General features: G+C 46.4%; 1 protein-coding gene across 1 annotated transcript in view; it reads left to right on the top strand.

Moving 5' to 3' along the window:
* The first annotated feature begins 1,643 nt into the window (after window positions 1-1,643).
* The window catches only part of GRIN3B (glutamate ionotropic receptor NMDA type subunit 3B), a 44,787-nt gene continuing 31,065 nt past the window's right edge, over window positions 1,644-15,365 (top strand). The window contains exon 1 of the mRNA XM_063290814.1: window positions 1,644-2,299. Coding sequence (XP_063146884.1) covers window positions 1,799-2,299 — 501 coding nt within the window. The 5' untranslated portion in view covers window positions 1,644-1,798. The remainder of the gene's footprint in view (window positions 2,300-15,365) is intronic.

Genomic DNA, 15,365 nt, shown 5'->3' on the forward strand with positions numbered 1-15,365 from the left:
TCCAGGAACAGAGGCATAAAAGAACAAATAGTCTGCATTTCACCCAGCTCTAGGCTTCTACTAGGATTTCAATATTTTCTCCTGGTGCCAAAAAACTCTTGCTGGTCCATGAAGGGCTTTTAGGACAGCAAAGGGTACCACCCATTGAAAATACAATTACCACCTTAAGTGAATTGATCTCCAGATAAAATGGTTGGTGAGGAGATGGAAATATCAACACTGATAGCTTATTAAAAGAAGAAAGTGGTGTGAGAATAGATTTTTGGGTCCAGGGGAGATGTGTGTGTTTCTTATGCATGACTGTTTCGGTCATTTACAAGTCTCAACCCTACCCCTCACCCTTTGTGGTAAAACGCCTCTTATCTGGTGCTCAGAGGTAGACTGCATCTAAATAAGGAGGGTCTTTTTTTGTTCTTGCCATGACTAATGCTTACTGTAGACACAGTACTGATCATCCTCCACATTTGTGTAATTGGATCTTGCACTGAATGACAAAATATTGATCCATATAAGAATAATGCTTTTTTAAAAATCACTTTATTGGCTACAACCAAGTGATGTTTCCCTTTTGGCTCAAGCAGTTTTTTGGAAGTTAGAAACAACTGTCAAGACAGTATCCAGTGTAAACTTCTCTTAAGATTTCTCAGCTTAATTAACTCTGGCTTGGAGAAAGCATACATTCAGCCCACTATTTCATTTCCAACAATGCAGAGTCCAGAAGAATCAACCTCCTTCATTTGTTCTTGGAGTAGTGCTTCTCAACCTTAGTAACTTTATGTTGTGTGGCCTTCAACTCCCAGAATTCCCCAGCCATGCTGGCTGGGGAATTCTGGGAGTTGAAGGCCACACAACATAAAGTCGCTAAGGATGAGAAACACTGGTTTAGAGATAGACTGCCTCTGAACAAGGAAGTTCCGTTTTCTTGCTCAGGCAAAAGCTACTGGCAAGTTGATACTGTTCTCTCAGCATGTATCCAATCCCGTTTAACCTTACTCTTCCTCCTGCTTTCTCTGTGTACTCGGCGTATGTTCCGAGGTGCTCTTCCTTTTCTTACTGCTCCTATCAACGGACAGCGGCCCATCCTCTCGCCCCTTCCCGGCCTCCTGGATCGCCCTTCCCTGCACTCTGCACACACTCAGAGACGCTCTGCACCGGCTCCCTGCGCTAATCTCCCCCTGCCCCTCCGTCTCCTCCCTGCTCCGGCCGCTGGACTACCACCTCCTCCGCCGTGTCCCGATCGCCCTTCTCGCCTCACCTCGTCCTTCTTCGTTCCCTGGCCACTTTTCTCCTCCGCCCTCTGTGCATGCCTAGGGGCCACGTGCAGGGGCTGCACCCGTTGCCATTCGCTCCTCTCTCCCGCTTGCTTTGGGACGCATCCTCTCTCTCTCCCTCTCACCGCCTGGGCGTCACGCGTCACACTTAAAAGCCCCTGCCCTGCAAGGCAACGCCACCCTGCCGAGGGGCTTTACGGACCGAGCCGCGAGCCGCCCTCTTTTGGCGGGTCGCCGCCGGGTCCAGCGCCCCCAGTGGCCCCACGGCGCCAAGGCAGCCTATCCCGCCTTCGCCGGGAAGGCGAGCGCGCGCCAGAGCGCAGAGCGCAGAGCGCCCGGCGGCTGGATCGGCTGCAGCTCCGGCGCCCGGCTCCTTCCTCCGCCCCCGACGCTCCCATGGGCGGGCCCTGCCCGGCCCCCTCCCTCCCCTCCTAGGCGCCCCCAGCCCTCCTGCCCGCCCAGGGGCCGGGGGGGCGGAGGGGCTGGGCGCCCCAAACTTTGCCCGCCCCCCCGCGCCGGCTTTCTCTATGGAGTTGCGCCGGGCGCTCCTCTGCTGTTGGTGCCTGGCGCTCACCGGCAGCCTCCTGCTGCTGCTCCCCGCGCCGGGCCGGGGCCACCCGCAGCCCTGCCACATCCTGGCGCGGATCGGGCACACGGTGCGGCTGGGCGCCTTGCTGCCCCGCGGGGGAGGCGCACAGACCCGGGTTCGCAGCGCCCTGGCGCGGGCCAGCCGCGCCGCTGCCGCCTTGCCGTACAACCTGAGCCTGGAGGTGTTGCCCGGGGCGCCCCTCTACCGGGACCCGGCCTCCCTGGCGCGCTGGCTGTGCCAGGCGCTAGTCGTGCGAGGGGTGGCCGCCGTGCTCGCCTTTCCCGCGTCCCGGCGGGAGCTGCTGCAGGTGGATTTCGCCGCCGCCTTTCTGGACATCCCCTTCGTCAGCATCGGGCAGGCACCGGAGGAACAGGAGCCGGAGCCGGGGGACGACGAAGGCGGCGACGGCGACGAGCCCCCGATGCCCTTCAGGACCTGGGTAAGCCTCGTTCGCCCTCCCTCGCTGGAGCCTCCATAGCCAGGGGCAGCCTGCCTTCCAGCGCCGCTGCTGAGGAGAAAGAGCAGGGAAAGCTGCTGTCCAGCTTGGAGGATGCTGGGAGCCTCCATATGCGGGTGCAGTCTACCTTGGGGGAGGTAGAGTACCGACGATTGGGCAGTTTCTGAATACTGTAGCTCTTTTGTTGATTCATGTGGTACCCTGCTATTGTAAGGGAGTATTATGATTATTGCTATTGATTTCCACATCCACAAGCATTCCTTCCCGTTACTGAATGCTAGAAAAATATCAGCAGGAGAGTCCTGTTGCCATTGGAGTTAACCTTTAAATCATTATTTACTACTCTCATGAATTTCCATATACTGTCTACCTTCATCTGTTGGATTCAGGGAAGATCTGGTAGATCATCCTCCTGTGTTTAGGACCATGGTTAGCAATTGTAACCCAGCTACTTAGTTGTGATTCTCTTCCTCCAGCAGATAAGCTTCCCTTAGATATGGAAGCTCACAAGAATTTACCCATTAACACCCATCCATACCCAGATTCAGAAAGAGACACCCGGGCAAAGGAACATGGTGCCTTCCAGATGTCTTGGACTTCAGCTCCCAGCACCCCTTGCCAGTACAGCTTAACACATCTGGGGAGCACCAGGTTGGAGAAGGTTGTAATAAGTGAAGCCGGTTTCTTGCTACCTCATCTGGCAAAGAATAAATAATGTGTGTCCTCATGTGGCTTTCCCGTCTTCTGCTGGGTGTGGTAACTAAATGGGGCCTGAGGGCACGATGGCAGTCTGCCTCTGCCATATCCTGGGGACAAAACAAGATCTGTCATCCCGTTCATTCCTTGCTTGTGGCATCCTCAGAGGCAATGTGAGTGACTGCGTAGTGTCGGAAAGCAGAAGTTAGGATTTAGACTTCTTTTCTGTTTCAAATCAAGACAGCTCTTCTTCGGCCATCATGCACAGTGGACCCTCCTTATTCAGAGGCAAGCTATCCCTAGATGCTAGATGAACAGGTGATCCACCATGTTCAGAGTCAGTCTTCCCATAAACAATGGGTATTAACAGATCAAAGAAACTGGGGCAAGGATAATAAGGATATTGCAGGACATCATGCCTTTTAGCTCTGGAGCTGGTAAGAACTGGAGTTAGACAGAAATCTGTTGGACTGCAGATTTCTAACTTCTGGAAGAGCATCTCATGGTATGTAGGAACAAAGGAAATGGTGGAACTGTGAGTTGTCTAGCTCAACACTGCCTGGGTTGGCTCTTTGGGATACCTGACATACAATATGCGTTTTCCAGCCTTTCCAAGAAATCTTGGATCTGAACCGGAGATCTCCCCAATGCAAAGCTGATGCTCTGATCTCAAACCATGGGATGCTTCTCAGAGCCTTCAGTCTCCCCTTGATGATCCTACCCACTAACACAGTGTTTCTCAACTGTGGCAACTTTAAGAGGTGTGGACCTCAACTCCCAGAATTCCCCAGCCAGCTTGCTGGCTGGGGAATTCTGGGAGTTGAGGTCCACACCTCTTAAAGTTGCCACAGTTGAGAAACACTGCTGCAATAGAAGAAAGAACTTTTAAGCCTTGTTTGTTCGTTTATTTATTTATTCCATTTGTATGGCCACCCATCTCAAACAAGTGACTCTGGGCAGCGAACAGTCATTAAATCAATTAAAAACCAAATACAATCACAATACAAAAAGGAAAAATTTAATTCACATAGCAGCTGAGAATTATTATAATCCATAAATGTTAGCATGATGGTATCCCCCCACCCCCAAACAGGCCCTAAACCAGTGTTTCTCAATCTCAGCAACTTTACGCTGTGTGGACTTCAACTCCCAGAATTTTTCCAGCCAGAATCCTTGCTGGCTGGGGGTTTCTGGGAGTTGAACTCCACACAGCTTAAAGTTTCTGAGGTTGAGAAACACTGCTCTAAACCTTCTGTGTAGAAGCTCTAATGTCTCTGCTTTTTGTAAACTGTTACAGGCAGTTTATATTTTGCAGAAGGAAGGCAATTTCCAGAAAGTGGAAGTTTTGTTTCTCTGCCACTGTTGGCTGGGACCATTGGACCATTGTTTTTCTGAGCAATTGCCTGAACGATCTAGGGATCCTTCTTCACTGTGCATTCTGCCTTTCTTCCTCAATGTACTGCTGCTCCAAGTCAGCTGGCCCAGAAAACGGTTCACATTAAATGGTGCCTATATTAGATTTATTTTTTTAAAAAGAAAGCATATAAATTTGTTAGCCCTTTGTAAAGGAAGCCTGCCCTCTTCCATGCCAGGGAATTATTCTATTTATCTCAGCATGGACTGACAGCAGCTTCTGGGGTATCTCAAGGACTGAAATAGGGTTCTTCTGCAGATGAAACAGGTGTGTGCTATTGTGGTATAGCCCTTCCCCACTTTTGAACCCTTCCCTGCCTCCAGAGAGATCATGTCACTCTTATCTTCACAGCAACCTTGCAAGGTAGGCCAAGGAATAATAACTGGTTCATGTCCAATCAGTGAAATTATTTTCAGAGCTGGGATTTTAACCGGGTGGTTCCTGGCTCTGCCTCTGAAGCGGCATAATCCCGCCTTGGGACCCAGGGCTGAGTCAAGCAATTAACAGATCGGGTGTCCCCCGAGGCTAGAAATAAAGCTTATCAAGGAACAATGTTTTGTGAAAACTGGGGTTGGTAGTGGAGCCAGACTTTTGAACAATGCCTACTTTTATTGGCACACGGCCACTTTGCTTTCGCCCTGCTGGTGCGTGTGTCACACTTCCATTCCTCTGCTCTTCTGCAGTAGCCTGCAGATGATAGTTAAGAAATGGGTTGGGTTTGTGAAGCCAAGAAGGGCGGGGAGCTGCGCAGGAACGGGGAGGCGGCAGCTACTCGAGATGTACCAGGCACCCAAACCTAGGGTCATTGGCACCCCTGTCTGGCACAATTAAAGCCTCTTGTGCATCTTGGAACAATGAGATCAAGTGTGCATAGGGTTTCCCCCTCTGTCAAGTGCCGCCCAGCTAAAATGCTATTTGGGGGACAAACAGAGGACAGGTGAGGTCCTGGAATCTCAAATGTTCCTTTTCTCTCTCTCAAGAAATTATTTGAACAGAATAAAGAGCTTTATAAGGTCATATCAAGATTCAAAAGGGGGATTCTCCCCCCCCCCACCTTTTTTTTCAAATCGCATCATCCTATTGATCAGAGCTAAGACATCCTTTGCTCCTTGTAACTAATTTCCCCAGTAGGCCATCTGTATTTCACATGCAGGTTTGGCAAAAACCAATTTCCTGCTGGCACACCGGTGAAAAAAGGCACAGTCAGAAACCAGAGTTTGTGTGGAGTTCGCATTTAAAACCAGAGAGCATTTCACTTGTTCCCATCGTGCTGGTCTTTCACCTGGACATCTCTGAGGATCAGATGTGGTAGCTATAATAGTAGCAGAGCCCTGGAGATTTTACTTGTCCCTGTGAAACGATTGGTGTCTCCGACAGAGTGCAGGAGAAAGCTTTTGGAAAGCAAACCGATCTAGCAAATTGTCAGTTGCAGAGAACTGGATGGTTTCAGCTTAGTTAAATTGGTGCTCTAGGCTCGGAGCACTTTACACCTTAATTCCAGTCGAGAGACTGGAATTGCAAACGGAGAACTGGTAGGAGAGGTATGAAATATAAGTAGAGCATGAAAGGAGATTGGAACAGCTACAATCAACTGTAGAAAGTGGCTGGGTCAATTTCCCCAATTGGGTGAGCTCCAGATATGTTGGGATTGCAACTCCCAGTATTCTCCAGATGGCACAGCCACTAAATTCTGGGATTTGCAATCCCACTATACCTGGGGTGCTAAATTGGGGAAGGCCCAGGTTGGACCATTGGGGAATGCTTGGATGGTTCTTATTTGATCGCATCCATGGAATTCTGTGGATCTGGGGGAACGGTCTATACCAGTGTTTCTCAACCTTGGGAATCTGAAGATGTGTGGACTTCAACTCCCAGAATTCCCCAGCCAGCCATGATGGCTGGGGAATTCTGGGAGTTGGTCCACACATCTTCAGGTTCCCAAGGTTGAGAAACACTGGTCTATACCATCACCACCACCCCAATGCTAGGAAGTTCTTGCAGCACTGGGGACAAGAATCACACAATGCAAGGGATCTGTGGTAATCCATTATGAGGTTCACCCACTCCATGCATCTTGGAGGCAGTCCAACCTGCCTGTTCCAACAGCAGACATCCGGATCACCTAAGTTTCTCAACCTTGGCAACTTGAAGATGTGTGGACTTCAATTCCCAGAATTCCCTAGCCAGCATGCTCCCGTTTGGGGAATTCTGGGGAATTGAAGTCCACACATCTTCAGCCTTGCCAAGGCTGAGAAACACTGACTTAGGTGATTTCTTGGCAGGGTATTAGCCCTAACAAAGAACAGCTTGTCTTTACACAGTGTAAGATTCTATGCCTCTAGCTGCAGTTATCGTGTGAACTTGGATGGAAATTTAAAAAGGGATTAGTAAATGATTGGTGAAGAATTATGTTCTGTCAGTGATAAGTGGAGCCTCCAAGTATAGTGGTAGTATACCTGAGTGACAGAAACTGAGGGGAAGTCACATTTTCATACACTGTGAGAAACTCAAATGGGTCTTTGACCTGCTCAAGGGGGGGCATTGCTTGATTTCTGGGGACTTCCAGAAACGTTCTCAAAGTCCAAGTCTTTCTCTTTTGAAAGTAATCAGCTGAAAAATGCAACAGCAGGGGTACAAAATGGATAGCAGCACTTGAGAATGGCCACATTTCAGGGTGTTTAAAGTGTTCTGGTATTTGCACAATCTTAGCACTGTTACAACAACTTTATAAAGTTGACCAACAGTGTAATACTGTAATCCCCCTATTGTGAAAGAGCCCCATGTCTTTGGAAAATCAAAGATGGGAGGATTTCTGATTTGTAGATTGATGGGCACGTCAGACACTGCATCAAGTTTCAGTGTGTGATGAGCATACACGGGTCTTCCTAAAGCAGTGTTTTCCAGCCGGCTGGGGAATTCTGGGAGTTGAAGTCCACATGTCTTCAAGTTGCCAAGATTGGAAAACACTGTTCTAGAGCCCCCTTTGCTGAACCTGTCCTAGGTTCAGTTTGAAATTTGAATTAAATCAAGTAGCAGGGAATGCTGAGACCTGATAGAGAGATGGACTGTGTTCACACTTTCTGCTCAGCCTAGCTACTGAATTTAATTAGTTTTCTGGGTTGCACAGTTATCAACCAAACAACAGGCTGGGTTACGCAACATGCCAAGCCAAATCCATCCAAACTGAGCTGGGTTTAATACCAAGATGCTCACATTGTGCCAATGCAATCTCTTGAGTCGTGAACTGACCTGGTGAAACCTGTTGTAGAAATACAGCTACCACTGGTTAAGGCAGGCAGCGCTGTACTGGACTGTAAAAATGATACATCTTTTATTTGTTTGTTTGTTTGTTTGTTTATCAAATTTGTCACCACCCATCTCCTCCGACCGGAGGGACTCTGGGCGGTTTACAACACAGAATAAATATACAATAAAAACTCAAATGAATACATGATAAAATTCCAATAAAATCCCATTAAACCCGAAACCAAAAATCTTGCTCTAAATTAGCTTGCTATGTTCCTGTCTGGCATTATAAAGAAAAATAGAGGCTATCCTATTGTGTGGGCATCCTTCATTTCTTAAAAATCAACAAAAGCAGATGGTTGATATGGATTTCATATGGAAAAGAACCAAGTTGCAGGATTTCTAACTCCCACTGATTTCATTTCAGAGTGCTTGAAAGTATTTCATTGGGAATACAGCGTGCCCCACATTGCTCACCTTGCCCCAAAGAAATAGCCGAGGACTGCCCTTTGTTTCAAGCCACATTCAGGGGGCAAAGGTTTTGCAAAGGGAAGTTTGCATAGCAGATTTAGCTGAAATTATTTGAATGAAGGTAGATCACTAGAAAAGTGCTTAGCGTCTTCCTTCTCTCTTCCCCCCTGTCCCCTTTTTAGAGCTGTCATCCATCATTAAATGAACCAGCAAATGGTTTTCCTTTTCTTCTTTAAGTGGAAGAAAAATTACAATCCATAACTTTTGAGCTTTTTGACAGAACTCCCTTGGGCCATGAAAAATATCTTCATTACAGAGGAGGTAACTTCTGGATCCAAGGTACAGTGACGTTATAGATCTCCACCCCAGCAGCAAATGAAAAGTGAGTCGAAGGAGTGATGGCCTGATGAGGTTGGAGAGGAGACCCAGGCCAGGGCAGTTAAGGGAAAGGGAAAAGGTCTGCATTAAGATTAGGTCAGATGCAAGGGTATCTACAGGGGTCAAAAAAGTCAAAATGCTGGCCATAGCCATACCCTTTTTTTAACATGCATTGTGACTGTGCCCACAGTCTGTAGAAGTTTTTCCCCAAAGAGAAATCAAATCAACTCCCCCTTCTGCTGGCTTTTAGGTAGTAATAGGACTTTTGTTCCATCTTCCCTTTGATGGCATTTTATTAGGAATAATGACAACTTAATTCTGCATTTTCCCTCCTTATTCTTTAAGAGAGCTTTACCGAAGTTGTTGGTTGGGTTTTGAGTGGGTTCAATCTGAAAGTGTCCTTGTTGGTCAACATAATTCAACTCCACATCTGTTCAAACAGTCATCTGCAGAATGCTCTGAGATTCTATTCTTATTGCATTTATATTTCCCTCTTTCTCTTGAGATTTAAAACAATGTCCTGGAGTGGGACATCCCTCATTTTATTCCCAAAACAACAAACCTGTGAGGTAGGTGGAGTTCACAGCTGAGGGTGGACTTGAACCTGGCTCTGGAGTCCCTGTCCATTGAACTGTTAAATGGACAAGGACACTGGCTTTAAAAACTTGCAAACATCAGGGTGAAGGGAGGTGAATGGAATGATGGAAATAATTTTTTTAGTTGGTCCAGCTCTGTGCCTTTTTAAAAAGATGCATTATTTTCCAGACTTAACAGAAAGGTAACAGTGGATGAGTGGCCCCTGAGTTTAGCAGGTTATTTTATTATAAAAGGTTTCAGCTTCTATTAGTAATCTGTTCCCTCTTCCACTGCATCTCTGCAGAATTCCCAACAGCATCATCCATGGTAAAATCGAAGTTGCACAGAGATATATTTCTAAGTGGGAACAGACTGATTGTGGAGCTCAGCCCCTGGTCTTCTCTTTTGATCTGCTTTCAGACTTATAATAATTTCATGATTTGCAGGCAAGGATCTGGGTCCCTAGAGATTTCTGGAACTCTTTTACTCGGTGTTTCAATTAACCATTGCTGTCCTGTGTGCACATAGGCAGAACAGGATATTGGAAACAGGCTAGGAATGGAGCTGGCCATTAATTGCCCCCTGAGATTCTGCACCATATTTGAGGGCAAAGAAATGGGACAGCAGATTTTCTAAATTTCTCCAGGACAACTTCTCAAGGGTGGGACACTGCCACTTCTGTTGGAAAAATCCCAGGGAAGATGTTTCCTTAGGATTTAATGGAAGCAAGAAATAGAAAAATCTGCAACTCTACAGGTGAAAGAACTATACAGGGTAAGACAGATCTTACACACACACACACACACACACATCCCTTGACTGTCTTTGTGATGGCAAATGCTCTTTCATCAGACTTAGTAAGAACTGATACGAGAAGTGTGCAGAATTGCTCGGCTTCATTCTAACTAGAATCGTGTTTACAAAAGGTCAGAAGTAGCACCATTTTAGTAGCGTCTCTGGGTAGCATGTTTTCAGCCTAACACATTTTATTAAACGCATATATTTTCATGAGCTACACAGCAGCTCGCGAATGCTTATGCCTTTTAATAACATTTGTTAGTCTCAAAAGGTACTACCGGACTCCTGATTTTTGGTTGCCAGTTCTCCTTCTACAATGTTTGCAGAACGGAAGAAGTCCACTTTTGTTCACATTAAGAACTATCTGAAATTGAGGATCCAGGCATCTTTTGCCTTGATTCGCCTCCTCTTAGAAAATTCAGCACTTTTAATTAAGCCATCTGGAGGTGAGATCCCTTGAGAAATCCAAAATGCTGGGAAAGGTGGAAGGAAAGAGAAGATGATGATCAGCAGCAAGGGGGATGGACTCAGTTACAGCGGTGATGGGGCACATTGGAAGACCTGAAGGACCAGGTTATGGACCAGTCATCCTGGAGAAGGTTTATATACATGGTCTTTAAGAGTTGGTGGCACATAATCAATCAGAGCCAAGGCGGTTGCTTCAGATTTCAGCTAGAGGAGGAACTCAGGGTAGGCAACCCGAAGCCCACAGCCTTATTTTCAAGCTCTCTGCAAATAAAGAAAAGCCTGTTGTGGAATCAACACAGGACTCAAAGCACAAATAATCAAGGCTGACTGCAGTCTTTGTTGATACAGTGAGCTGGTGGGTGCCTCCCCTGCAGACAAAAGAAATGCACTGATATTTATACATTACAGAAAAGGAAATGATATAAGCATACATATTCATATGATGATGCAGGCTCCAACAGATCCCAGGAGCCACATCAGAGCTCTCTGTCCCGAAGAGTGCAGTGCTAGGAACAGCTAAGATCCTGCGCGGAACCCTCAAACTCCCAGGCCTCTGGTGGAGGACCCAGGGTTGAGGAAGACACATGCCACCCATAGGGGTGGGAAGGGAATTTTTTTTTTAATTTTCATAAACATTAGATCTCAAGTTACTTTCTGCCCTACATGTCTACTCTGAAGAAAGCCATTGTCTTAGTGGGAAGAAGGGAAGGAGCAAGCTTCTTGAATACAGGGATTGGTGGGTTGCTGTAGGAATGTCCTGATAAAAGTTAGCAGAAGCTGCAGAAGCTGGTGTGAGAGAGCTTCCACGGTTGTTGTCACATGCCTTTGTTTCAGTTGGGTTTGAACGGGACCATTCATCTGAAAACTTATTTTTCTCACACTGTTCTGGTTATATATTGAGCAGGGGAAGAGAAAAAAGAGAGTAAAGTAGAAGAGAGAGAGAGAGCACACAAGGAGGAAGAGTGGCATAAAAGAATTTAAAAAAAAAAAGAGTGGTCCCACCCACGGGTCTACCAATAGCTCTGCCTTGTCCACCAGTAATGCAACGATGGAAGGAAAGAGGAGGACAACCAGCAGCAAGGTGGATGCGCTCAGTTATAGTGGTGATGGAGGCACTATGTGTTGATGTTGTTTATTCATCCAGTCGCTTCCAACTCTTCGCGACTTCGTGGACCAGCCCACACCAGAGCTTCCTCTCGGTCGTCACCACCCCCAGCTCCCCCAGGGACGAGTCCGTCACCTCTAGAATATCATCCATCCACCTTGCCCTTGGTCGGCCCCTCTTCCTTTTGCCTTCCACTCTCCCCAGCATCAGCATCTTAGAAGACCTGAAAAACCATGTTAGAGACATGTCGTCATAGAGAAATCCTATCTATTTGATCCCTAAGCATCAACATTGACTTGATGGCACATAATCAATCAATACAGAAGATCCTAGTGCATGTAGTAAGCCCTTCTTTTTTTGTGCCTTCGAGTCATTGTTGGCTCCTGATGACCACCTGCACTAGTCCCTGCAGTTTTCTTGGCAAGATTTCAGAAGTGGTTTGCCATTGCCTTTTTCCTAGGGCCGAGAGACAGTGGCTGGCCCAAGGTCACCCAGCTGGTTTTGTGCCTAAGGTGGGACTAGAATTCACGGTCTCTCAGTTTCAAGCCTGGCCCCTTAACCACTACACCAAATGGCTCTCAAGCCCCTTCCTATACATTATCTCAATTGTTATTTCAGTGTCCTCCCTCACAATACTGGAATGCAACCTCTTGGGCTACACTGAATATGTGCCATCAAGTTGGTGTCATTGTTGGCAACCACATAGACAGACCTTCTCCAGGAGAATCTGTTTCCAACCTGATCCTTCCGGTCTTCTGATGATGCACTCATCACTGCTGTAACTGAGTCCATCTACTTTGCTGCTGATCGTCATCTTCTCTTTCCTTCCACTTTTCCCATCACTCTCTTCTTCAGAGAGCTAGGTCTTTGCATAAAGTGTCCAAAATATGATAATTTAAGCCTCAAATGAGAACTTTGGATTGATTTATTCCAAGATCAATTTGTTTGTTTTCTTGGCTGTCAAGGGCATTATCAGGAATATTCTCTGATACCAAAGCTCAAAATCATCAATACTCTTCCTATCCTGCTTCCTAAAAGACCAACTTTCACTTCCATAGAGTGTCACAGGGAATACCATGGCTTGCACGATTCTGATCTTGGTTGGGACAGAAACATCCCAGCATCTGAGTATCTTTTCCAAGATCTTCATTGCTACCCTAACAAGTTCTAGTCTGTGGTGTATTTCTTGACTGCTGGTTCCTCACTCTTGATGGTTGAACCTAAAAGACAGAAGCTGTCTACCATTTCAGTGTCTTGATTGTCAATTCTAACGTAGGCTACATACAACTTTGAAAATACTGCAATGTTGTCAGATGTTACGGATTATTCCAACCAGTTGGAGACCGCATGAAACCTTTAATTAAAGAACCAATAAAACCCACTCCATCTTCCCCACTTTTTCTTTTCCTATCCCCAATTCTAGCTTTTGCCCTGGCAGTACTAATCTGAGCACTGCTGCCCATCCCACTCGCCTTAACAAATACAAACCTTGGCCAAATGTTATGCCAGTTTTGAGCATATTCAGTTCAGCCCTCACTCATCCTGATCGGAAGAGGGCCAGTCTCAAAATACTTCCGGAAGTGCTGATTCCTGACAGATTCCTGCAAGGAATATGGTATTTGGCCCAACTAAGATCTTCCAACCTTTCTATCCCTGGAGACTGAGGAGGAAGTGTTCTCTGCATGCTACTTGACCCCGATCATCAACTGTTCCAGGCAGGTTCCCTTAAGGTTGGGTGGATTTGCTGTGTACCTGCATGAGAGCGATTAAATCGGGGATAGCCATTTTGTAGCCCCTGGCTACAAAAGCACCCTCCAGTTTTGTTTTTTGTTTTTTCCAGTGCCCAGAGCTTTCTCCAGTTATACTGCTGAGTTTCCCCAAACCTTTGCATATCATTACATCCTAAACATTATATCATCTACATGATCCACATTCCCAAAGGAGGATGGCCAGGAGACACTAATGTCAGATCAGAGATTCATTCAGAGTCATAGTAGTCACCCTCCTCTCTGAGAGCACACTTGGGCCTTTGCCATGTGCCTTTAATTAGCTGATTATTTCTGCCATCAATACCAGCCATTCTCTTTGGCCCACTCACTGGTTTCAGCAAAATGCTTAGAAGTGTACCATCTGATTTCTGTTTTATCCTTGTTTGCAAAGTGCTTTGTGGGCATAAGTGTTAGCATTGCTTTGGGTTGTGGTGAATGGCTTAGTCATTTCCATTTTACAGACAAGAGAGCTGAGGATCAGAGAGAAGAAAAAAAAGGCTCTGGGTAGAATTTGATGATACAAAATGGTCTTCAGATCCAGCTGATGGGGTGACCTTCTGGCCATAGAAGGAAGGATGTGTTTGCTAAAAACCAAGAAAGAGGGTAAACTGTTTTTGACTTTGATGATCCTTCTGCTGTTGAGATGTCTTTTTATTTATTTATTTATTTATTCATTCATTCATTTATTTATTATTCAAATTTGGCTACCGCCCATCTCCCCCAAAAGAGGGACTCTGGGCAGTTTACAATAAAATTAAGACTATAATAATAGACAATTAAGATCTTATAAAAACAAATTACAAATATAAAATACAATATAAATAAGTAAAAAATCCAAGAGGTTAAAAATTCTAATCAGGTGGGAGGGGGTCTAAGGCATGAGCCAACCCCATGAATGGTTGCCCACCTTCCCGCCCCACACGAGATGGCAGACCCAGGTTTTCAGGGCCCTCCTGAAGGTCGGAAGTGAAGGCGCCTGCCTCACCTCTGGGGGCAAGATGTTCCAAAGGGCGGGGGCACCTGGAGAGAAGGCCCACTTCCTGGACCCTGCCAGCTGGAATTCTCTTATCGACAGGGTCGGTAACGTGCCCCCTCTGCCTGACCAGGTGGGGCAGGTCGATGTTGTGGGGATGAGACGATCCCTCAGGTAACCTGGACCCGTGCCATGTAGGGCTTTAAAGGTGATAACGAACACCTTGAATTGGACCCGGAAGCAAACTGGGACCCAGTGCAGCTCGCGCAGTAAAGGTGTTATATGTGCCAATCTAGGGCACCAAAAATAACCCCCCATGGCCACATTCTGGACCAGCTGAAGCTTCTGGATACTCTTCAAGGGTAGCCCCATGTAGAGCGCATTGCAGTAATCGAATTTTTTTTTTTAAAAAGCCAGTTTGCTCTAGTGGTTAAGGCAACAGGCTAGAAACCAAGAGACTGAGTTCTAGTCCCACCTTAGGCATGAAAGCCGGCTGGGTGACCTTGGGCCAGTCCCTCTCTCTCAGCCCAACCTACCTCACAGGGTTGTTGTTGTGGGGAAAATAAGAGGAGGGGGGAGTATTGGGTATGTTGGCTGCCTTGAGTTATTTATAAAAATAATAAAGATGGGATAGAAACTAAATAAATAAAATAAAAAAGCAACATGAAAATCCCTGAAGAATGAATCTAGTATTGCCTCTGATATCAAACTCAAGCTGCAAGTGCCAAAAGAATACAGGGAAAACGCCAAATCCTGACAAACAGAAAAAGAATTGTCATGCTCTGCAGAACTGCAAGACATCTTGCATGAATAAAAAATAAGGGAGCACCTTGTCCATGAAAAAAACAAGCCCAATAAAAACTGGGAACATGCAATTGTTTAGAAAAAAATTCGTAGAGTACTGTAGAGGAGTGTGTGACTGGCTGAGACCCAAAATAGAGCTTCCAAGTTCAATGGCTGTCTATCACTGCATTCAATTCTACTAGTGGTTGCTTTTTCAGTGTTGTTAGGGAGGGAGGACTCTTCCTTACAGATCACTGCTGGAGACAGAAGATCGGGCCAGGTGGATCAAGTCCAGCCAAGCAATTCATTTGCTCATGGCCGGGCCACAAATCTCTGTCACTTTGTCCTCTCCTTGCTTGAGACACCCTGTA

The sequence above is a fragment of the Candoia aspera genome, chromosome 1, assembly GCF_035149785.1.
Source record: "Candoia aspera isolate rCanAsp1 chromosome 1, rCanAsp1.hap2, whole genome shotgun sequence".
Taxonomy (NCBI): Eukaryota; Metazoa; Chordata; class Lepidosauria; order Squamata; family Boidae; genus Candoia; species Candoia aspera.